The sequence below is a fragment of the Octopus sinensis genome, linkage group LG1 (assembly GCF_006345805.1).
Source record: "Octopus sinensis linkage group LG1, ASM634580v1, whole genome shotgun sequence".
NCBI lineage: Eukaryota > Metazoa > Mollusca > Cephalopoda > Octopoda > Octopodidae > Octopus > Octopus sinensis.
The window spans coordinates 54901327-54926776 of record NC_042997.1 but is presented as its reverse complement, the minus strand read 5'-3'; the positions used below and the strand labels follow the sequence as shown (position 1 = coordinate 54926776).

Genomic DNA, 25450 nt, shown 5'->3' with positions numbered 1-25450 from the left:
TTTCATTTTAAATATAAATTCAGTTTAATTATAATTACTGACCAGTTAATTAAAAGCAGCAAGATTAGAGATCTATAGATGTTATAATAAAATAACAAATAAGACATACAAAAACAAAGCTTAGTCCTTGAAACAAATACAAATAACAAAAAACTACAAGGGTGTATATTGAAAATTTCGTTTTAATTCATGTGATTTTTATATACTTTTGGGTACCAAAATTTTAAAATGAAACCCTTTTCTCTGAATAATATTTTTTCAAAAAAATATTTTTCTATGGTTTTCAAGTAATTTCTTTTTTCCATCATTTTGCATATATCAATATATGTGCACAAGGATGATAAAATTTCTGCAAGTAAATAATTATTTATATATGCATATTTTATTACGATACTAATTATGCCTGAAATTGGTATTTTCTTCATAAGTGAAATATTTGCGAATACTGAAGTTAATTTTTCTTTACAAATTTAAGTTTTATACAGTTATCATAGCATCTAGAGATTATGTTAGCATTAATCTTTGTTATATTCATCAAAAATTTGTGATGGAAAAAAATAGAGGTAGAACTAAACCATTCATTTTTTTTTTTTTTACAAAAAAAGAACAAACCTACTTTGGAATAAAACTTCATGAACAGGGCAAAAAGTGTGTCTGCTCATATTGTGTTGGGTAACTAAGACAGAAGATAAAAAAGTAAGTTTTTTATTACGGTATCCCAGTGACAGAGAATAAACAAACAAAAAAAGTCACTATTGATTATTTTTGCTCCTGAAAATTTCAAGGATACATCAAAAGGAATCAGAAAAAAAATTGTTTATCCTAATCTTTCATCAGCCACAAAACTAGTGCTATATGGGCCTGATCTACTTTATCTTTATCTGACAGCTTCACATATGTAGAAAATCTCTTAAAGAAAGAAAATGATGCAGTCAGCAACAAAAATAAATTGTCCCATGTTCAAGCAATTATCCACAGAAATATTCTCTCAGAATAAACATTTAGTAAGAGACCTCAAACCACTCAAAGATACTGTTGGGATTTTCAGGTCCCAATCAAAAAATAAAAACATATTACATCCTGGCACAACTTCACCTTGATACAAAATGAAAAGAGTTTGCACCGTATTTCAAGAAATATTAATAATTGATTTATTGTATAAGTAACCTAATACAGAAAACTTACAGAGATTATAAAGCAGAAGAATGGAGGTTATTTATAGATACATCTAAAAGAAACCTAAAAGGAGTACTTCCTCCAAATGATAATAAATATGCATCAATACCAGTTCCTAATTCATTACACTTTAAAGAAACATACCAGAATTTAACAAATCAACTATTATTAATGCCACCAACTCATTACATGTGTACCAGAAAGTATTGAGTCAGCATTTATGGTTCATAAAAACCCATGATTTCTCTGTGAGTGGGACAGCCAAGTCAAGGATTTACATTGAGTCCTGAAGGAATAGCCAAATAAAAATTATCTAGAGTTTGGTGCCAAAAACATTATCAGACTTAACTTAGAGAATTGAGGTAAAGTACTGCTGCCATGACTTGATATTAAGCTTTGATTAATAAAGCAGCTTTACCTGTTAAAACCCTATTAAAAGATGGAGACTGCTTTATGTATTTGTGCCAACCTAATGTGAAAGGTTTATTTATTACACCTCCTAATTAAAAACTGATTTCTGATGAGAATTTGATGGTGAGTTGATCAACCTAGAATAGGAAGCTCAAAATCCAAATTACAAAGAAATTGTGAAAACTCTTGGATAATTACACAAGCTGGATAATTACACAAGCCTGAAAGTTCACTTTTTGGATTCACGTTTGGAATAGTTACTAAAACGTTTTGAAGCTATCAGTAAAGAACAGAGAGAAAGATTCCACTAGAATATCAAGGACTTGGGAAAAAGGTACCAGGAACATTAGGATGTCAATTTGATTGTGGGCTAGAACTATTTAATTCAAAGAGGCACACTAATGTGGACACCAAGCTACCAAATGAGATTTTGGAGCTAAAAGCAGAAAAAAAAAGATAAGAGGTTATGAAACCTAGAGAAGTTATACAAGTATATTTTCCTTTGTGTATATTACATTAAAGTTGAGGGTTTTTGTATATTTTTGAAATATGACTTCATGGTGATATTCTAAATGTTTTTACGTTGTTCCTTTGTCATTTTCTGTATTATGTTCATGAAGCAGAATATAAAATAACCAATCAGAATTAAGATGATTTTTAATGACTTTCATTTGGTAGACTAGTGTTGTGAAAGAACAAAATAAGATGAAATAGGATGGACAGATAATGCAAGAATGCACTCTGACAAGGCATATATATTTTATTTCAGTTTTTAGAATTTGTACCATAAGTAGGATCCCTATACATTTACTTGATTTGAATTGAATTATGGGAAAATGGAAATTCAATAAAAAAAAGCATGCCCACTAAATGAAAGTAAGATTTTAAATAAGCTTATAAAAATTTTTAATTAAAATTATGTTAAGAGTAATCTTCACTTTTTAAAATTCTTTCCACAGATTTAATAAATTTTTATCACAGAAAAATGCACAACAGTTAATTAGATAATAAACTAAAATCTTATTTACTGTTTGAATTGTAATGAAGAAATCATTTCATTGGATTCATCTTGGTGATCATCAATCATAGAAATGGCATCAAAAATCAGGTTAGTTTGAAATGATTGGTATGAAACAAACTTGACATGAAAATATCCTAAAATCAGAACCAGCAATACAAGTTATTTTGAATAATACTTCTACCTTACAAACTATATATCAGTTGCTGATCTATTTCTGGTGTTTAAGTATACTTGAAACCTGATAACCAGAGACATTTTAAACCTTGTTCTTACTATCTACTACCTACATAACAGTGATATTCTCAATGTAATAGATCATTCACTAAATATATTTTCCATCCCACAAAATCACAACCTGGAATATCAAGAGACAGCGCGTCTGTTTGTGCATGTGTATGTTTATGTATGTATAAGTGGATATGTGCAAACACACACATATTCTCTCAAAACTTCAGATGAACTTAATACTAGATGTATTAAATACTTTTTCTCTTGATTGTTCCAATCATTGCGTATGTTTACATGCACAAACAAGCATAGTGCAATTAAACTTAAACAGTAAAGTAACATAATAAATTAACCAAATTTACCATCACCCTAATTTGTCACAGATCATAGTGTGGTATGTTTCAGTGTGTATACACATACACACATGGCTATGACCTGCAGTGAATCCTGGCAGTTTATTTTTCTGCTACTTTATCATTAGAGTGTAACTGCAATGAGTTCTTTACTTAACATTTAGATAACCTAATATTTAAATAACCCAAAGATAATATAATGTCATAAAGCAAACTTCTTGTAAATTAAATTATCTGTATAACCTTTGATATTTATATCCTTCAGTAAATAATATCCTGAGGTGGAGTAGTGGGAAAAAATATTAATTTTCAATTAATTTACACATGATGCTACATCATGAATGTTTTTCAATGAAGTAGCAAAACGAAAATTCAATTTATGTTACAATAAAACTTATAAATTATTAGGTTTGAAATATGGACAGATTATTTTTCTTTCTTGTTTTTTTTTTTCTTGGATATGAAATATAAGATTTTTTGATTTTTTTTTTTTTTGTGACAAAAAAAGGAGGTTGTGATGCTTGTGATTTTTCCAAGGACATTAGTGTTGTAAGCCACTTTAAGAAGAAAGTGAAATTAAATCAAGGACAGTTTTCTAAGAAACATGTCACCACACTAAAGAATCCACCAAAATGTAATTCAATTCTTAGTTGGCTGTTAGAAGCCAATAAAGACAATGTTTTGTAGTAAATTCATCTGTAGACATGTATATGGTTATGGAAACCAATGACAAATACATATAGGTTGTTGTAAGTGAAGCATAGAATGTTATCCATCAGAGCCAAAGTGCATAGTTTCTATAATGTCAATTATGTACTACTGACGAAAGCCAGTTTCTTCACAAAGATTGCAACTGTTTTCTTGATCAATACAATCCATGTCTGCAGCAGCTTTGAGTGAAACATTAAAAATCCAATTTTTAATAAATACAGTTTGCAGATAAAGTCATATAAAGATTTTACAAACATGAAGCAGTTTAGCAAAGCAATAGAGAGAGGACTACAAAGAATATATTTTACAGCAAATAATACGATGGAAGCTCATTTTCCTCTTTTAGAATAACACATCCTAAAATGTTGGAGCTTGTTTACATTTATAAGACACAAAATATTTGATGAATTTGATAACTTTGAAATTTTAGGCAAACTATTTCTAGTAACTGAACTATCAACAAAATTGGTTTTAAGTATCTTTTGTCAAAGTAGCAATACTTCAGTTACTGTGAGACAGAGTAACTAAAAATCATGCAATAACACTTATACAAAATAACTTTGCTCCCCTTTTGAGCTACCAAACAGCTCAGTTAATATTAGCATTTCACTCCAAAGAGTTGAAATTACTAGCTATCAGCAAAATCACAAAGTAAGTTTAGTAATTATATTTTTCATGAAATTCAGGATCTATTCACTTCTCATATATATATATATATATATATATATATATATATATATATATATATATATGTTTATATATATATATGCATATATACTAAATTGCACAAAGATTTTAATAGAAAAATTCAACTGAGCTTAAAATATTCTGCAATTTTGGAAATTTCAAAATTAATGAAAAATTTTAAAGTTTTAATCACATGACAACCTTAAAGAAGAAACAAGATGGCAGTTAAATAGCAAGTGATGAGAGAAAGAATATTCTAAACTGAACACTTTCAAGCAGCTAAAATTATAAAACAAAACTAAGAAACTAGAACAGAAAATCTTCCTTAAAAGATCCAATTTTCCTTATTTAATTTTGTATATTTAATATCAAAAAAATAAATGCTGAACTGAAATTTAAGAGGTTTCTAATGAAGCAATTTTTCTTTTCTTTTTATTTTCATGACAAAGGATCAAATTTGCGGTTAATTTCACAACACAATAAATTTCATCTCACAACACCATTGATATAAGTTTTCATTATTTTCCCTCTATATCAGCCTTTTTAAAATACTTCAAATTTTATCAGATGTAAAATTAAACAATAACAAGAAGAAAAACAATATTACACAGCACCTTTTTTTCAAATTTTTTAGGCCAACATATTATAAAACAATATTACACAGCGCCATTTTGATATAAAGAGACATTTTCAATTCAACATGTTAAGATACAATACTTTACAGTGTCTCTTCCGTATCCACAAAAACATTTTCAGATTAAAATATCATAAAATAGTATTACAAATCCAAAGACACATTTAGGTTAGCATGGAAAATAAAGGGAGCAATGATTCTCTACTCATCCAAGATTGTAGAAGAGTGTTAGATTATGTTACAATCCTATTTTGTAAAAATGTAAATGGAAAGAGAACAACTGTTTTATGACATAATTTGTGTTTAAACTTTAAACATAGAAATATTCCACATTTTAACAGCAATATCCATATATTTAATCTGGAAAGTACATTAGGAAGTAATTTTAAAGAACAAAATTTAAAATAATACTTCTAAATCATAATAATAATATAAAGCACCAAAAATAAACAGCAAAAGAAAATGCATTTGTATTTCATAGAATTTTACTTCAATACTTGAAACAGAATGTGATTTTTAACAAAATCATCCATTTTTGAAAATTTGAAAAAAATTTTCTTTCCTTTTATATATATAGTTTTAAAATTTTAGGAAATCTCTTAAATAATTTCTCTTCTTTATCTTTTTGTAATTTTAAATTTGTATTATTTTTCAAAATATTTAAAGCAAAATAAAATAAAGCAATAGCAGAATGCACAGGGAGCAAATATTATTTGTAACATAACAAAGCCAGTAGGTTAATACAAAACAAGAACACTGGTTATGATGAATAAATTAAGCAGCTATAGTCAGGTAATATAGTAGGTAGCCAAGATCCAAAAAAAAGCAAACTGTAAAGTGAATTTTGTAAATAAATAAAAACACGCACACACACACACAGATACACACATCCACATATACATATGCACACTCACATACGCACACATATTATAGTTATTCAGTGTATTTGTATATTTGATAGTTAATTATTGTGCAAGTACTGTTTTGAAAAATCTTAGAAATGTTAAGAAAAACAAACATTATCATTGCCTTAAAGAGGTCATAAAGTAGCCATACGGTCTTCACAAAGACACAATAGGCAAAGAATGAATTTGGTCTACAGCATACTTCCTTTTTTTTTCTCGATATGATAGAAGGCAACAGAAATACACCTATACAATTTAACATCTTTGTCAGTGAATGGCAGTTAGAGTAGAAAAAAATTAGCTAAAATTTAAACAATGACCATTACAGCAGTAAAGTGAATTAAATTTTATAATAAAAAAAGATTATCATGTTTTTCCAAGTTTAAGAAAACTTTCCCAAGGCCACAAGAAAAGTATGGATCAAATGGAAACCTGACCATTTTAATATGAAATATCTAACATTATATTCTAGCAATATAATTATCATGTAAATCAACTTTCTTCTTAATGCACCTTCAAATAGTTGAATGAAACAAACTTCTTATAATTCCTTAGGTCAAACATGACAAAATGCTTTCTTAAATAATATCATTAATTTAAATCATAATCACTAATTTTAAACTTAGTATTGAAGCAAAACTGTTAAGAGAATTAATAAATCAGTAACACTTTCAGACAAAGGCAATCACAAATCTCACAGTAGAATGTTTGTTTATATTTATAATTATAACTTTTTAACAAATATTCAACAAGGTATCTTTTGTTACCTTTTGTGATGACAACAACAGAGTGCAATTTCAAATATACATTCAGAGCAGTTAGAAATAGTATTTTAGTGGCTACTGGCTACACAGTGGAAACAGTATCAGGGAGACAGAGAATTAAAAAAAAAGAAACACTTTTAGAAAATTGTTAAAAATACAAAATGATTAAGTGGTTTGTCCAATATGTTAATGATAAGAAAATAAATCACATTTTGAAAACGCATGTTCACTGTGAAAATATAAGGGAATAGGAAGGGAGGTAACTGCAAAGCACTAACTCTCCCAAGTGCCTTGCAACAATTATTTTTTCACCACACCTAATTTAAATATAATTGATATTGAACAAGGTTACAAAAGGAGTTCTCACTTGTAATTGGGGTGGGATTTGTTTCTTAATTATTCAAAAGGAACTTATATAAAAAATCGTTAACATAAATTAAAGAGTAAATTAAAACCAACTTTAAGCAGCTTGAGATTAATAATCAGCAAAATTAGTAGGTTCTTTTGAGATCAAAATCATAGCAAAAAGTATGTTTGACCATCAAAAAAGAATATTGTTACTCTATGCCAGAATTTTTAACTGAGATGAAGGATAAATATACCATATGTTCTGGAAACAGGCTTACAATGCAAGAATTGCAAAGAGATGACAATGATTATTTCCATTAAATAAGCATCCCTATATTTATTACTTTTTTCTGAGTATTGTAGTGGTTAACTTCATAAAAGTCAAATTTGATAGGCCTCCAAATTATAGGATTTATAAACATTTGTAAAAACATTTAGGCATATTTATTCCTTAATCACAGGATCCTAATGAGTATAAACCAAAGTGTATATATATATATACCATAAATCCTCGGGTATAGTCCGCCCTTGAGTATAATACGCAGGGGATTTTTAGTGGAGTGTACCTCTGAAAAACCTAAACCTTGTGTATAATACGCACCCCTTCTCTAACTTGAGTCAAGGAGATCTATATAACGTCCTTGGTTTGTAAAGTTGTATACGGTAACGTCCTTTATTATTATTGTACATATAACATAATGCAAATGTGTAGCTTTTTTGTGCATTTTGTTTGCAGAAAATAAAGAAATAACAGTAATAACGTTTAATAAATGTTGCTTACTGCAAGTTATGGATGATTCTTTTGTGATTTCATTGCTTTCAGGCTTAGCTTAAGATATTTTCGCACCTGACATCATAAAATGCATCTGAATAAACATTGCCGGACAGCAAATAGAGACTCGGACATTGCTTAGAAAATAATTTTCATATCTCATATATAGTACACACTAGGGATTTTGACCTTTAAATTTTTGGAAAAAAATGCAGATTATACTCGAGGATTTACGATGTGTGTGTGTGTGTGTATATATATATATATATATAGTAGCATAACTTCTTTAGTAAACTTTTAGCAATAAATGAAATAAAATAAAATTATGTTCTACATATCCGTTAATTTCAATTAAGTGAAAATAAAAAGGAGGCAAATAGAGCGAGAATCTAAAGAATATATACAAAAAAAAAATAATGAGAAAGATCATGAATTATATTCACCTAAATACCAGAAACTGAAGTTCAAATAGTTACAGGAGAAAAATTAGTTTTATCAACAAAAACAAAATTTCAGATCAGTTTCTCAGCAACAAACACATCTATACAAAGAATAACATTTCCCCTGTATATACTGAGTAAGTAATATGCAAATCATTATGAATTAAATTCTTGCAAAAGTCTTGGATATTAATGTTACAATTAATGAAGTTGATGGTGATAACATGAACAGGATGGCAGCATCTGAGATTTACTCAATTCAACTATTTTGATTTTAGCAGTTTTTCTTTCTCATCTTAAAGCAAACGATTGTCATCAGGATTGACACAGTAACCTTATTTGACAATCTACAAGTTGTAGTTAAATTCAGCCAAGTTTAAAAAAAAAAGATAAAATTCTGAAAATTCCATCATCACTAATTTTCATTTGCAGAGTAAATAAATTAATGTCAGCTTGGTGATGGTATCGATAACCACAGAATTCATCTAGTGAAGTGTTCAATAATAAGAGCAATTCTCAAAATCATTGAAGTGATCGATAAAACAGCTCTTATTTCCAAGTTAGTAGCAGCAGTTCTATGCTAGCAAACCTAGACGACTAACTTTGGCAGAGAGGAAAGTGTGAAGAACAAACACAATAGGTTTGGGACAAGTACGCAGGTCAAGCTCCTGGAAAACAAAGTAAAATATATATTAAATTAAATTAAAAAAAAAAAACAATATAACATTTATACAAATCAGAAATAAATGTAAAAATAAATGTTACTTCTTGTAAAATTTACCATAAATTATCATAAGCATTGTAATCATCTGTTCAGTCTGTTTTACAATCCTGTATAAATTGGATAACAGTATACCTTTTTTTACATCACTTTCTAGCACATTGCATTTGATAACTACTTGACTCTATGTTATCATTGTCCTGTTCAATACCATGTCTGAACACTCGGTCACTAATATATTTCATCAATTCACAGCATTCATAAATATCGTCATAACAGTTTGATGACACTAACAGATTTAGACTTTGCTGATGACAACACTTTGCTTTCAAATGAAATCAGATACTCAAGTCCTTCCGTCAAGTTTAGAAACTGACCACACAAAATTGGACAACACATAAATGCCAAAGAAGACAAAATACATGGCCTACAATGTAGCTGTTTATGAAACACTTGAGACTACTAAGAGTGTCACAGTAAAAAACTCAGATCACTCAGGATGATCTCAAAGATAAATGGAAAGTATGCAATGATAAGAAAAATATCAGAGCAATCAACCTTCCTTACAAATTTTCTTCATACTTCATAGCTCTTTAGATAAGTTCAGTAACGAAGATCATAAAGTTGATGCTCAACAGACCAGAAGTGTAATGTTTTTATCCAACAGTTTTATTATAAAATAAGCATTTAGTGTTAAGTAATGAGTATCCATTAATGTAAGTGATAGCAGCTAAACCATTGTTTAATAACTCTTGTTCAATGCTAGTACATATATCTTAGTCTGTAAGAATTTTAGATTTTTACAAATTTATTCTTTACCTAGCAATGTTCCAAGTCTATTATGAGCTACTATTATAAATCTGATAATTTTTATGGCAAACAGACACTGCTAGTAGTAACCCGCAATACTGGCATTTGCTGAATTATAAAAGCAATGGCAGAAGAATTTTGCCATTTAAGGATTGTTGCTCTGTTTAATATCATAAGCTACAAAATTAATATGAATACTATATAAATCAAAAATGATGAGTTAACCATTCAGTGCTGAATTGTCATCTTTTCTGAACAGAGAATGTACAGGTCAATAGTCATTTACTCATTTGGGGACCAGAAATATATTTTTCTAAGTTGTCAGTCTTAAAACAAAGACATAACAAAGACCCATTGAATCCAAGACACCAAGAATGGCTTAATCCTTCGATAGCTTTTCAATTTACTTTATCCAAGAAACTGAAACAACATAAAGTAACCAATCTTTAAATATTTAAAATCTAAATGATGACAGAAATAATGTCATTTTAAGTGCCAAGAAGTTGGTTTGATAGTTTGAACCCCTCCAAAGTCAACACATCAACTATAAAAAGTAAATAGGCTGAACATCTATCAAACTTACTAGATTTTTAATTAAAGACTACTGAAACTATTTAAAAGATAAATGAAATTAAATTTCATAAAATGCCTTTTCAGTACACTAAAAGAATAGAAAATTACAAAACATAAGTTCCACATACATGCTCTCCTTCACCAAAATCTAACCATAACAGGCGGTGTCCATCATCAGCAGTCATCCGAAGTTTCTCAAATGGATATTGCCAAAATATATGATTTTGAGACAATTCATCATCTTTTAATAGTGTCAAACCATTTTCATAATGAATCAGCAGCTTAGTTTCCTGTCTGCTCCAAGTAGCAGCTGAAATAAAATTAAGAAATTTTCGATAATTGATAACTACCAAGGAATAATGATGCATGTAACACTATAGCTTCAGTCTAAGAGAGAAACAAATTAAAGAAAAATAAATAACCATTTTTATTTTATTAACTGGAAAATTTGACTTATAAAGGACCTACTAAAATGTTAGCATATGTGAACAAAATTCCCAAGTTGTAAAACATGATTTATTAGATATTCACAGTGACTAATGTCAAAAGAATATGGTTCTTAGATCCAAGAGCATCCTTTGAATATAGAGGAAAACACTAAGAGCAGTCTGCTTTATTTTATGAAGAGTCAAATATTTTCAAGATTTTACATAATTCTTATAGATTCATGATTAAAATTATAATCTTTAACAATATTGAGATTAGTTAATTTTAGGAAAGAATCAGTGTGAGATTCAGTTAGGCACCTAGCAAATACAAGTCATCAAAAAATAAGAATGAGTTTGTTTATGTTACTATTTAGTTCAAATGATTAGAAGAAATATGCATATCTCTCTTGCTTCTTTGTTTTATGTTCAGTTTTTCTTCATGTGATGTGGGTTAGACAGTTCTTGAAAAAGTTATTCAAAGCTAATGAATGCTTACACTTAGCAAGAAAAATATATGCCATTCTATCCCAAGTAACATTCTGTATAATAGGTATCTATCTCACCAGCAGAGCAATTAATAATTAATAAAATGGATGATATAGTTTGGTGATCAGAGTCCCAAAATTGAATTTTCTCATATGAAAAAGGATAATCTAATGATAAGTGTCAGAGAATGATGATGTTCACATATTGAAATATCAGTTAACTATAGGGACTGAATTTGGTAGCTTTCTTTGAGAATTCCTCTTAAAAGGTATATTATTTTAAACATATGTATGCATTAACTATAAATATAACTCTTGTATAGAACTTTTTTTTGCAAGACAATATTACGCAGATTATATAAAAAGCATATCAAATTAATTCTACATATTCAAATGTATGATTACTTCAGAAAAGAGCAACTCCATTTTCATAATGAAAATTATTTTTAAAAGTTGAGAGGTTTTCAAATGCTTGGAAAATTTTCTGAAGGGAAATTTTCAAGAGATGAAAAAAGAACATTTCCTATATAGAAACAATATCTTATAAGTATTCAAATTTAACATTAAGAAGTTCTGACAGCATAATGCAAAAGTGATATATTCACAGAATACAGTAACCTATGATTGACAACAGAATGTCTGCATTTGTCTCCTAAATCGGTAATATTAGTAATGATTATCACCATTGTCATCATCATCATTTAACATTCATTTTCCATGCTGGCATAGGTTGGATTGTGATAGTTATTTTTTTTTTCTAACCATATTATAATCTAAAGGTATCACAAGAAGATTTAATGTTTAACAACCCAGATGATTTCAGGATCACTTAAGATAGTTACACTGGAGTATATTTTCCCATCACCAACTTCTGATTCATAGGTAAACATGAGCCCAGCACTGGAAACTAACAAAACACTTGTTATTTAAGTAGAGCACTACACTGTTTACCAAATACCACATAGTATTGATTAATTTACCGCAAAGAAAATTTGAGTATTGGAAGTTACAAATCTCGGCTAACACCCCAGACCAGTACCATATATGTATGCAATAGTTAGCCAGCACACTTAGTCAGCCAACAGCAACTCTACACAATAACAAAAATAAAAAAAAAAAAAAAAGAATATTTGTAGAATTATGAAAATTTGCAAAACAGCAAATACATACCACATATAACTTCTTTAACAAGCACAGCAGCACCATGTGCCCCCTGCACTAAGGCACGAGACCAACTTGCAAGGTCTCTTTGTGTTTCAACTCGAAAGATGTGTGTGTCAATACCTTGCCGCGTTCCTGAACGTGTTCCAAATGTGAGAATGTCAGAATCAGTTGTTGGATTGTATTGTCGACCAGAATGGACAAGTCTGCAAGAGAAGAGATGAAAAGAATACAATCCCATAAAACAAGAACACCTATAATAAGGAATAACTATTATAACCAATCCCTTTATTGCTTCTACATGAGTGTAAAATAGATATGCATTTTTTTTAACATAATCTAAACAAAATTAAAAAAAACATCAGACAAAACTTTTAAAAAAGATGGTGGAACTGACAGTTAAATAATTGTGAATAGTTTACCTAGTAGCAAGTAATGAATGACTCTGAAATGGTGTTGCCCATTCTTCTTTACTCCAAGGAGCAGTGTCATAGAGTAGCATATCTTGATCAGTCAAAGCAACAAAGACAGGTTTCCAAGTAGAAGCACCTTGATCATTTAAAAGCTGAAATAAACAAAGAACAAGAAATCAAAACAAATCTACAATACAGAGCAGTCCACCGTTTGACAGATATGTTCCTCTGTCGAACTAATTTAACATTTACAATTTCTTCCATAACAAACCAATGGTTTCAAAAACACAAGTTTAAGGTATCTAGATAGGTTAAAGTTTACACTGAGTTAAGAATTTAAACAAATTTCAAGCTAATAGACTTATATAAAATTTATCCACTTTTAAACTCACATTCTTTCTTCAATAAGTCTGCTTGTTTTGTCAAGTGAATTTTGTAATTGTTATCGAGTGATTATCTCAATTCTGCCAGAATAGATACAAAGTACGGAACAGACAATCAAAATCTTAGGTGTAACCCACAGATCCAAGACTCTCATCATCATTATCATATAACGTCTGCCTTCCATGCTGGCATGGGTGCAACACTGGATGTGTAAATGTATAATGTACGGTAGATTGGTTTTGAGTCCAATTTCACTTTCCATTCAAGCAAAAATTTCAAGACTTAAAAAAAAAAGTAAGTGGTAATTTTTTGAAGAAAATTCAGTTGTATATTGAGCAAAGACAATGCAGAAGATCACTTTTTTCATTTTCTTATGTTAAACAATACAGGCAGGATTTGGTGCTAAGAAGAGGATTTACCCATATAGCATAGAAACTAAGAATAACATACAAATGAAAAAAATAAATTCTTTTTCTTTAACCAATTAGACTAAGCAATATTGGTGAACTTTGAAGAATCAAAACTACCTTCCTGATTCCATACCAATCTTTAAACAATTTCTCAGTCATCATTGGTTTCAATTATTATTTCTTATAATCACATGTAATATTCAAAATATTTGGATGGTCATTTACACCTGAATATCCTTGCAAACAAACATAGCTTCAAAGAGAGAGAGCTCATATTTTTTTGGTATTTTCTTTACATCCATGGCGGTTCTACACACAAAAAAATCTTATGACCATGTAACAGCTGTATCAGTTAAAATAACTGCTTTGATAGTTAAGTCATAAGTACTATGATCTGTACACTAGTTAGATGATGCAGTCATGGAAATGACATAACCAAGGAAAAGGAAGGCTTAAAGTAATTGGAAACAAACAGTGAAAATTGATAAAGGAAACTATTACAGCTAAAATTATCAGGAAAAATACACTATTACCTACTCAACCAATTTCAACAAAGACCAAGGATTATAAAAATGGAAGGGAGAATATTGATAAGAACCCTTTGCAACATCAAATGACATTATTTGTCATGAAGTGGTGCTCATCTTGGCCTGGAGGCAATCAATGGCATAAAACTAAAACATGGATTTTTACATTGTTTTATTTTTAATTGCAAGTGGGTCATGCTAAACAAACCAAGAAATAAAGGCAATGCTGATCAAATCAAGCACAGCACACATGCAAAATAAACCTGAACCAAGAATGAGTACAAGCTATCAAAATCCAGAGAATGTACCAAGCAGAATCAAATGTATGATTTTAATAGCACAAATTCAGTATACAATCACTGCAGATGAAAGAACTGCAACATTAAAAATTTTGTTGATAAAATTAGACCTCAATGAGCTTGAAATGAGGATAAAGAACAAAATCAATAACTGACAGATTCTAATAACTGAAAGGTAGGAGGGCCACTATATCAGCCAACATGTAGCCATAACAATCAGATTAATGATATGGAACAGTCTATATTTATATTTAAACACCAAAATTAGTTTCTAAAACAGATGTCTACATGCAGCAGGAAAGTGATCTAATTAAAACCAATAAAATCAACAGCAACTGAAGACATTAATCAGTGGAAAACATTGCAGACTACAGACATAAGTCTATAATCAATTAACAGTGAAGATAACAATATTGACTGAAAATTTAATACTTCTTTTTCTTATTTTTTTTTTTAATTTGTCAGAAGACAACAAATTTGTAGATGAGGGACATAATGTAATTCAGTACATTACCAGTTGACCCTAGAATAATGAAAGGTCAAATGACAGAATGAAAAGTAGGATTTTAACTCAGAACATAAAGTGATATAACTAAATACCTCAGAGGATTTTGTCATATGCTCTACCAATCCTGCCATTTAGCTTCCTAAAAATAATAATGACTTCTTAGAAAGGAAGCAAAGCCTTGTATTTAGAGGAGGAGCAAAGTCAACTTTATGGACCCCTGTATTACAATGACATTACCAAAGTTGACCTCAACAAGATTGGTAACGATAATTGATTTAATGATTTATTAATATTAAGCATGGACTAGGTCATCCCAAAGAGAGCAGCTTTCAATCACATCAGTGAGGACTGGCATTCTAAAATCAAATCTAACTACATACTTTCATATTTTTCTTGAGCTATTTTACTTTCAACTCCTGCTTCTTTTTCAACCAACCATTACTTCGGTCACCTCTCCAGGTACTTTATTAGTATCATACTATTTTTATTGTTAAAGTCTCTTGTTTGGGATATTATATTACAGTTGGACTAACATTTTCACACTGTTGTTCTTAACATTTTCATAACATTAAATGGGGAAAAAAGCAGATATAATCTACATTTATTTTATGATTAATACCATTAGTATTAGATGCCCTTTAATGAGCTAGGATTCAAATTAGTGTACTTTTGTAGCTTCATTAACAAAATAAGCCTTAAACATTTAATACTCACAAAACATTAAACATACAAAGGCACATGGCTCAGTGGTTAGAGCGTTGGACTCACAATCATGAGGTAGTGAGCTCAATCCCTAGACTTGGCTGTGAGTTGTGTTCTTGAACAAGACACTTTATTTCACATTGCTCCAGTTCACTCAGCTGTAGAAATGAGTTGCGATGTCAATGGTGCCAAGCTGTATCGGCCTTTGCCTTTCCCTTAGATAACATTGGTGGCATGGAGAGGGGAAACTGGTATGCATGGGAAACTGCTGGTCTTCCATAAACAACCTTGCCCCAACTTTTGCCTTAGAGGGGATCTTTCTAGGTGCAATCTCATGGTCATTCATGACAGAAGGGGGCCTTTTTTTTTAAAAAAAAGGCAGTAATTCCACAACATGACTGCAGCCCAATGTCTGAAACAAATACCTGAGTTTATTATACCTCCACCTTAGTGAAGGTGGAGGTATTGTTTTCAGTTGTGTTTGTTTGTTTGTCTGTGGACAAGATATTTCAAGAACTGCTGGATGGATTCAGATGAAACTTTCAGGGATGTTTGGCCTTGTGACTGGTACAAACTGACTAGATTTGGGGACTAGATACCGAACAAGAATTCTGGATTGTTATATTTACTTTACATGAAGTATTACGATCTTACATTCACTTTCAAGTATTTCTCTAATTATCTCCCTTGAAAGCACACTCATGGTTTCCACCTAAGTTATGGCGGCATTGCTGTTTCCAACATTTTATTTTTGTTCCTCTATTATTAATTTTACTTGCGTATCTATCTTAGTAGAAACTGATGGATAAAGAAATCAAACTACATAAACAAACGGCAGCAAAACCGTTCAGAAATTAAATAACACAAACATATTCAGTAACAATAATAAATTTAATTTATCCTCGACGATTTTTAGTTTTACCAATTCTGAATATATCATTCCTGTTTAAAATCTCTTACCTACTTGACAATTGCATTTCTAGCTCTGCCTTGAAGGAAGCTTTACTTCTTGGATTCATGTTTTTATGCGCAACAATGTTGTTAAACCACCATTAACAGCACCGTATGCAGGTCCTTTCTGGGTTTTTTTTTTATGCACAGATAAATTTTTCACTACAGACCTTAATGGTTGTAAAGACTCTATATCAGTGGATAGACTAAAAATGGCCTTCATAGAGAAAACTGTCCCTGTTCCCACTGCAGATGACACACACACAGCATTACAAACATAGCCTGCACACCTACCCTCACATTCCATGACTACCATTGGGATCGATCCAGAAAAGGATTATGGATTATTTTTTTTGTTTTCTTTACTTAATTTTTGAGAGTGGTCGGGTTCATTTTTAGTATTCTCCCTTGTGAGAGTAGTCAAATTTATTTCAGATATTCTCATTTTAAAAATCATCTCCAGCAAATCGTTGAGAAGACATTAGTGTTGCTTTGGTGGAGGTTTGTACTTTCGGAGTGCTCTTGTTATTGTTTAATGTTATCATAGCATTGTGATTGTATGATTGAATTGACAATTTGGCAGACAAAATGCCTAGTATTATTTAGTTATGTTTCTTCACACACTGAGATCATGCCAGGATTGACTTTGCCTTTCATTTCTTCAAGATCAATAAAATTTTTAGGACTGATTTAATCATGTAATCCATCCCCTAAATATGTGTCTTTGTTTCAAAGTACACAGAAAATATTATGCAGAACATAGTGTAGCTGAAATATAAAGATTATTTACATGTTTTTATTGCAATTTAAACAGAGCAAATCAGATCATATTTTATATATATATATATATATATATATATATATATGTGTGTGTGTTGTGTGTGTGTGTGTGTATGATTTTTTAGCAATAATGTTGACAATGAAGTTTTGGCCTGCCTAGCCTCCAATGGACTTTCCAATGAAGGCTAAGCAGGCTAAAACTTCAAAGTTACTGTCAACACTATTCTTTTAAAGAATATTAAATATGTGCTCCACAATAAGCATGAATTTTCATGAAACTGAAATCCTTCAGTTTCATGAAAAATTGTTTTTATTATAACACAACATGAAAATAAATTTAATATAGATGTGTGTGTGTGTGTGTGTGTGTGTGTGTGTGTGTATGGTTCAGGATCATAATCCTGAAAGACACAATCCCAAAAAGTCGAAATCTTGAAGAGATATTTTATGAAAAACTAATAAAAAAAAACTTTCTTAAAGGACATTTATTTACAATTGTAAAAAGGGATTTATTTGAAAAATGTTAATGTATAACAAGGGTAAATTGTACAGAGGTAGTCTACACAAGCTGACCTACTTTTATGATAATTAAGTCTTGCATCACAATGAATAGCTGCTTTTTATTTGGTAGGATGGGCATGGCTCTCTTTGGTGAATATATTCATCTTCAACACAAGAAATTGTGGTCTAATGAAGTGTGAAAGTGTGAAAGCAAAGGGAGACAAGTAAGTGGGCAAAGCTAGATTTATGCGACTGTGAGCATTATAAGACATTCATACAGAATTTCAACATTTGGGATTTTGATTTTTTTGTAATTATAGTATTTTGGATTGCAGTCTTCCAAATATTGAAATCCTAAAAGATCACAATCTCCAAAGATTCTGATCTTTCAGAATTCCAATATTTAAGATTATGACATTCAAGAGTGTATCATTCACAATTATGATCAATACCTAATATATATCTCACCTGTTCAGATAACCATCCCATATGCTTTATTTCTCTCTGATTTGGTGCAGTGCTCATAACCTGGTTGGCCTCTATGATTGTCAGGGCTGTTAGTAACACTATATTGGAATAAATTGCATTGAACCAATCCTGAGCAGTGACAATATCAGGAAAACGAAGAATACAGGAACTCTTTGTGTCAGGAGAATGAAGTTCAATTGTTAATTTTTCAGGATCAGACATTTCATGATTTCTACATAGATAGCATAGTTTCAAAGGGATTGGCTTTGACTCAGTCCAATTTGATTTAGAATCATCTTTGATTTCTTGAGGGCCCCAGCCAATTTCACTTAGAGCAGAATTCTTTTTAAAATATGGTGTAACTTCTCGAAGATATTTCACTGTCAAAAACAATAAAAACAAAATTATACAATTTCAAAGTTATATTTTATAACATAAAAATTTTGTTCTAAACTAAATATTTATGCTTCATATCAGATAAATATATAAATGAACATATTAAAAAACATTATGATGTTGTTGACCTATGACTGTGCAGACCTACAATAAACAGCATTCCAGTTGTGACCATCTCAACTCTCTGCAAGTGCATCCAAGATTGCATTATATAATGTCTTTTGTTTTTTTCTTTTTAAGTTGGTTGGATTTGATTTGAAGGAGATTTGACTATTATTTCTAGTATGTTAAACCATGATGTAGAGGTTCCCTCATTGGATCATTAATATTTGTTATTGTGTAGGGCAGCAAACTGGCAGAATCATTAGCACACCAGCAGTATTTCATTTTTTTTTTTTTTACATTCTGAGTTCCAATGCCACCAAGGTCAACTTTACCTTTCATCCTTTTGGGGTTGATAAAATAAGCACCAGCTGAGTACTGGAGTCGATGTAATTGACTTATTCCCATCCCCAAAACTGCTGGCCTTGTACCAAAATTTGAAACCAATATCTGTTATATCACTTAGTGTCAGAGTGGACAGTCAGCTATAAAAGCACTTGTTCATGTCATATAAATCATCCCAAAGTAAAATGTAAACAGAAAAATAGACTTCTCTGTTCTGTAAAAATAAAAATAAAAATTATCCATTAAAGAGTTAAATCACATATTGTAAGATTGATATCATATACAAATTGACAGGATGTTGAGCCGTCTTTCAAACAGTCACCAGTTTATATCATGTTACTAGTGTGTTGTATTTGTGACAAATACACTTAACTTTCAGCTACCCAAATCAACTTAGTGATAAGTATCAGCAGTTAGGTTTACAACAATTCGTTGTGGTAAGTTGAGCCAAAAAATATGTAAATGACCCTGGGCTATAGTAAAAGACACAAAATAAAGTAAGCTAAAGAAATTAGATATAAACAGAGAACAAAACAATAATTATGTACATAGCATTTTAAATAGGTCTTACAGCTTAGAACCACATGTACTTACTAAGTCAACTGAAACAATTAGAGATTATTTGGAGGCATTTATTTGTGTGGTGTCATTCACAGTCAAAGCCTACTTCAATGTTAGTTCTTATAAGGGAAGGGTATAATTGGAATGTAAGGACGTTATATTGCTATAATAAGAAATGAAACTGTTCTCATTAAACAGCACTTTTGCAGCTTTATACAAATTTTGAAACATTCAGGAAAAAGAAAGTAACGATTGTTATATGGATATATTTTTTTTTTGCGGATTAGGTCAAATGTTCCTAAATTTATAAAGGCTAACTTGTTTTTATTTCTCAAGCTATAATATTTCTACAGAATTAGATGCTATGTAAGAAGTCCCATACATCTTACTCTCTTTTACCATTCATTCCCATCACTCTTGTGCCTCGCAGTGATGTCCAAAGGGTCTCTGATTACATGTGCATTGACAACTAACTTGGAAAGTGATTCAATAAAAAGAAATGCATTAATGAAAAAGAAATTGTTTTAGTATGATTTTGTTTTTAACTTCTTAAGACAGTTTATCTAATACCTTTCTAATAGCCTGCAAAACATGGCTGTACATTAATAAACTTGAAGAAGTTGAATTCCACTTCATTTTCATTAACAAAAACAGTAAAACATTAAAATTTATTTGTTGTAAGTCGAATTCAAAAATATTTGGTTACTTTAAGGATAGTGATAAAAGAATAACAGGGTTAATGTCTAAGGTTTTAAAACTTTATCAACCTCATATATTTAAAATTTGCTTATGGGAGAAGGGCCTGTGTTTGTGGCTTTCACAGAACCTCTGAGATTAGTGAGACTTGCCTAGTTGATAATCTTCTTGAACAACTGAAAAATGATGGCTGTAAAGAAACAAGAGCAGGGAAGTAATACCAGAGAGCTAGTATTCTGGTGAGGAAAGAATAGACAAACAGTAGTGTGAAGGTGGGGTCATAATATGGATATAGGGATGACAAAAAGAGAGACAAATGAATCAGTTGAAACTAAGTGGAGGTGGCACATAATTAACCATATCCAAAAAGTAGCTGTTGTAATAGCAGTAAGACAGTAAATGCAAAGAGACAGCTTGTCTGAAAGCTAGAAATAGGAGTATATTAGCTAGCAAGTAAATTCATACCATTAATTGGGATGGGCATGATATAGGATGTTTGCATATGTAATGGCAGCACCATCCCAGATGTCAATGAAATATTCAATTGTGGGTCTCATTCGAGCTTTGTAGAAAGTTTGCAATTATAGGGAGCTGAAGTGTTTTCAGATCCTAAAGAAAAAAGCCAATCATGGTTATGTTGTGGATGTGCATGCACCAGAAGTAATGGTGAAATTTAACATTTATTATGATTTAAAGTGTTCTGGTGGCATGTTGTTCATGTTTAGATGAAGTAGAAGATTATTTTCTTGATATATGTGGTGGTTGTGTCTTTGTAATGGTGAAGAAAACAAAATTAATATCCCATTAGAGAAGGTTTTTGAGGTTTCTATTTATAAAGTCAGTGGACGTTTGGAGCAAGGTGTCTGGGTTGAATGTAGTTGAACATTGATGAAGAATCTAGGGTGGTATCATCTGCATAAGAGTTGAGATTGTTGGAGATGACAGAAAACAGATTGTTAATGAACAGGAGGAAGAGTGCAGAGGACAAAACCAAATCTTTGTTAACTCCAAAGTTTATAGAATGTGTATCAGAGAGAGAGCCCCATCAGCACAGAGTGCAGTATTAGCTAAGAAGAAACCTGAAACGCAAGGTAATCTCAACATGACACTTTTTCCAAACCTATTTTCTTAGCAATGGAAATGGGTAGGTATCAGCAACTTTATCACATAGTTCATCTAGCCTGCCTAAAGGCTGAAGTTAAATTTTAAATCAGTTTTGATAAAAATTCCTCATGAGAGTTAAAACTTCACTAAACTTGAAATACTATATATCCAACTGAATTAATCTCACTGAAAGCCTCAAGTCTCAGGTTGATACCCAATTTATTTTCAAGGAAAGGCTCATCTTAATTTGCTGAGAGTATTTTCAAGTAAAATGTGACAAAAGGATAAAACAGACTGTTTTGAGGAGCCACCAAGTTCAAAATAAGTTTTCTTTGAAACCTGTAGTGCACATATACAGATACCACAAACTGTAAACATACTGAAATCCTTAGAGAAGTAGATTTTAAAACCATAATGTTTCAAGTATCTGTTTATCTCCTAATTACGACACCATGAAGACAAGTATTATAAACAAAATAGATATTGTAAAACAACATAAAGAATATTCAACTAGGGTGACAAAGTAGGGAACTTTAAATACTATTGGCCTTTGTACAAGCTCTTTAACTCTCAGGATATCAAACAAAATAAATGGTTATAGCAGATATTTAGGAAGATCCTGGCATCTGAATATATAAAGGTCACATAAGGAAATGTCATATAAATTACAAAAATATTAAACCAAATACTAAAACAACCAAAATAAAAATAACCCTAAAGATCAAGTTATTTAAATATAATGTTCACTTTGCATTTGAGATAGAAAACAATTACAACCATTCACCAAGTAAAAATAATTCAAACATCAAGTTCTCTACTTTCTCTAAGCACCAACAAATATAAACAGCATAAAGTTTTAGATTTAAAGAATCTTTATATGCTTAATAACATTGTCAGCAATTTTCTTCATTTGCATATGAAAAGAAACATGAACAAACAATCAAATTGTTGTGTGTGAACTAAAGTCTCCTATTTTGTTTGGTAATATTTTGCAGTTTCAAATGTAGCCATTATGAAGGAGGCTTCAGTGTAGAGGCCACCTGCAAAATACGCATTTAGTATTAAAAAAAACACTATTCTGAATTGTTAATACATTAGCAAGTTGAAAAGGATAAGAATCTGAAACTAAGTTTTACCTGTATTCACACAGAATTACTGGTTAAATTCATAAATACAGGGAACATGAATTCCTTAACATCTAATGATGTTGAGTCCTTCATTACTTACTATAAAATAGACAATCTATTTTTCCAGAGTTAGATCATTCTAGAATTCCAGGTGTCAAAATTACATTAACCTTTATACTTTCATGCACTAAGAGAACTTCTACAAGCTTTGCAATTATTGAGAAAGTGTTTAAAACAAACAGCTGACAAAACAATGTCAATGGTACAAAAATGTTTTTATCATGTAGTGTATAAAAAAAAACTAAAGATCAAATAACTAAAACAGTGACAACATTAAACAAGACAAAAAGTGGAGGGAGAATAACTAAACTAAAACAATGAAAGAACAAGCAACTGGATATCACCACAAAAAAGTCAAATAGCAACGGAAAAAAAAATTTCAACTGGCGAAATTTCTCAAAACTTTTTTCCCATAACTCTCAAAATAATTTTATTCATAAACACTAATGATAAAGATTGTGTATCATTATCATCATTATCTTAATGCTTATTCCTTAACATGTGCTTGATAAGGATAAACCTGTTAAACTACATTTAGCAACAAAACTACTTGAAACAGTTTAATGGGTTAGTTAATGCAGCAGACACACATTATTCTTACTAAATATTCAACACAGAATATTTTACATTACAAAACATAACTACAGTTAAAGAGATGACTGACAGGCATTAACAGATGTCACAGCCAAGAATGTAGGACAAGGAAATAAAACAGCCATATAAAGAATGTGGTAACATTATATATACTAGACAATAAATATATTAATGGTTCCCAAATTACTGCAAGTCAACAGATGCAGAAAAAAATATGAGCATAGAAAAAATTCCAGAGGATTAACTTTCTGGGGAAGATTAGGTATAGTGGTTAGCCTAGGGCACAAAATGGGTGATGAACAGAAACGACACAACTGAGCTGGGTGGGACCAAATGGAGGTGGCACAAGGTCAGCCATCACTAGGGTGCAATAGCCACAGATATGGTAGAGTAGTGAAGATAGAGTGCATCTGCACATCTGTGGGTCAGAAATCACAGTATATTGATAAAAGACTTTGTGAAATTTTTCTTTTCTTTTCTTTTGGATGTAGTCAAGCAACAGTGTCCCAAGAAGTGGGAGTAGCATTTAATTGTGGACCTCACGTGAACTTTTTAGAGAGTTGACAACTGTTGGGAGCTGAAATATTTCCAAAAACAAGATGGTTAGTCTTTGGAAAGAAGTTATTGCTATGTTGTTAAGTTAAGTTAATTTTTTGGCTCAAAAAGCAAAAAGCAAGGTCATGTAGGGGGACATGGAGTTATGTACAGGGAGGGTGTTCATGCAAAGAATTCAGGCCATTTCTGGTCAAGAGAGACTTTGAGCCGAGCGGTCGTCAGCATCTTCACTATCTCGTCCGGCAGCTTATTCCACGAATCCGCAACCTGGACGGAGAAAGCCCCTCTCCTTCGATTGAGATGAAATCGTTGCAGATAGAGCTTTTCGGAGTGACCCCGCAGCCGACGCTCTGGAGCAGGAGTAAAGAACAGCTCTTTCGAGAGGTTACACTTTCCGCTTATGATGTTGTAAGCAAGAATGAGATTACCACGGCAGCAGCGTTTTTTTCTAGAGAATAAAGGTCAAGCGTCTTCAGCCTTTCTTGGGAACATCATTGGAGATTGTGAGGTCATGCATTTGTAGTGACTGTGAAGGTTTTAGCTACAGGTTCTACATCAGGTAGTTGAAGTAATAATTGTACAGCTAGATTCCCTTATAACTCAAAAAACTCATAGGAAACCAAACAATATAGTCTAATTCCAGTCAGTAGATTGTGTGGCTAAGCTAGAGCACTGCTATAATAATGAAACTGAAAGCAATGATAAGAGTAATTCTGGGCTTATCCCATTTTGAGTTGATTTTATCAACTTTTACAGGATTCATGTGGCAGAGGAAGGCAGCAGACACTCACTAAAGTGATATAATAGTGTGCATCCTGAGAAGGTGCTGAGTGGATAAAGAATTAGTTCATTGCTTCACTGGCCTCTGTGATTATCCACAATTTAGAAGGACATAAAAATCCAATTAAATTTCACGTAAAAAAAACTGCCCTTCCTTATAATGCAATCAAAAGTCATTAATTTAAATTAGTTACTTACAAAATGTGTTCTTTTCTATTCGTCTGAGATGAAGTTACATTCCTATCAATCTTCAGAATATCTCAGTACTGAACTGTGTTCTTCAAATTTCAAAAACTTCTGATGGATATGGAAAGTCAATATAAGTTTGTACTTATTCTGGTGAACAACATGATTTTAGATGAAAACATGAATTTGCCCCAATAAAGGATGATGAGTCTATAAGCAATAATTTTCTTAATATTTATGGTGCTATTATTGTTTAGCAATAAGTTGGCTTTGATCAAGCAGACATTATGGTCAAAGACATTTCAGACACAATCATCACATCTTTTATTCCACCTATATTATATAGTGTCCTTCACTTTTTAAGGTCGGAGGG

General features: G+C 31.0%; 1 protein-coding gene across 2 annotated transcripts in view; it reads right to left on the bottom strand.

Annotated features, from left to right (window-relative positions):
- Window positions 1–301: 301 nt before the first annotated feature.
- The window catches only part of LOC115212996 (beta-1-syntrophin-like), a 47451-nt gene continuing 22302 nt past the window's right edge, over window positions 302–25450 (bottom strand). Inside the window, exons 2-7 of one of the 2 annotated variants that reach the window (XR_004998202.1) lie at window positions 18572–18951; window positions 13051–13193; window positions 12638–12834; window positions 10683–10864; window positions 8469–9118; window positions 302–1772 (exon numbers count right to left, since the gene is read on the bottom strand). Coding sequence is in view for 1 of the 2 variants with exons in the window: in XM_029781871.2 (XP_029637731.1) it covers window positions 9026–9118; window positions 10683–10864; window positions 12638–12834; window positions 13051–13193; window positions 18572–18951 (995 nt within the window). In the remaining variant the exon portion in view is untranslated. Of the gene's footprint in view, window positions 1773–8259; window positions 9119–10682; window positions 10865–12637; window positions 12835–13050; window positions 13194–18571; window positions 18952–25450 lie in introns of those variants that run through there. The other variant, XM_029781871.2, reaches the window with a different exon arrangement.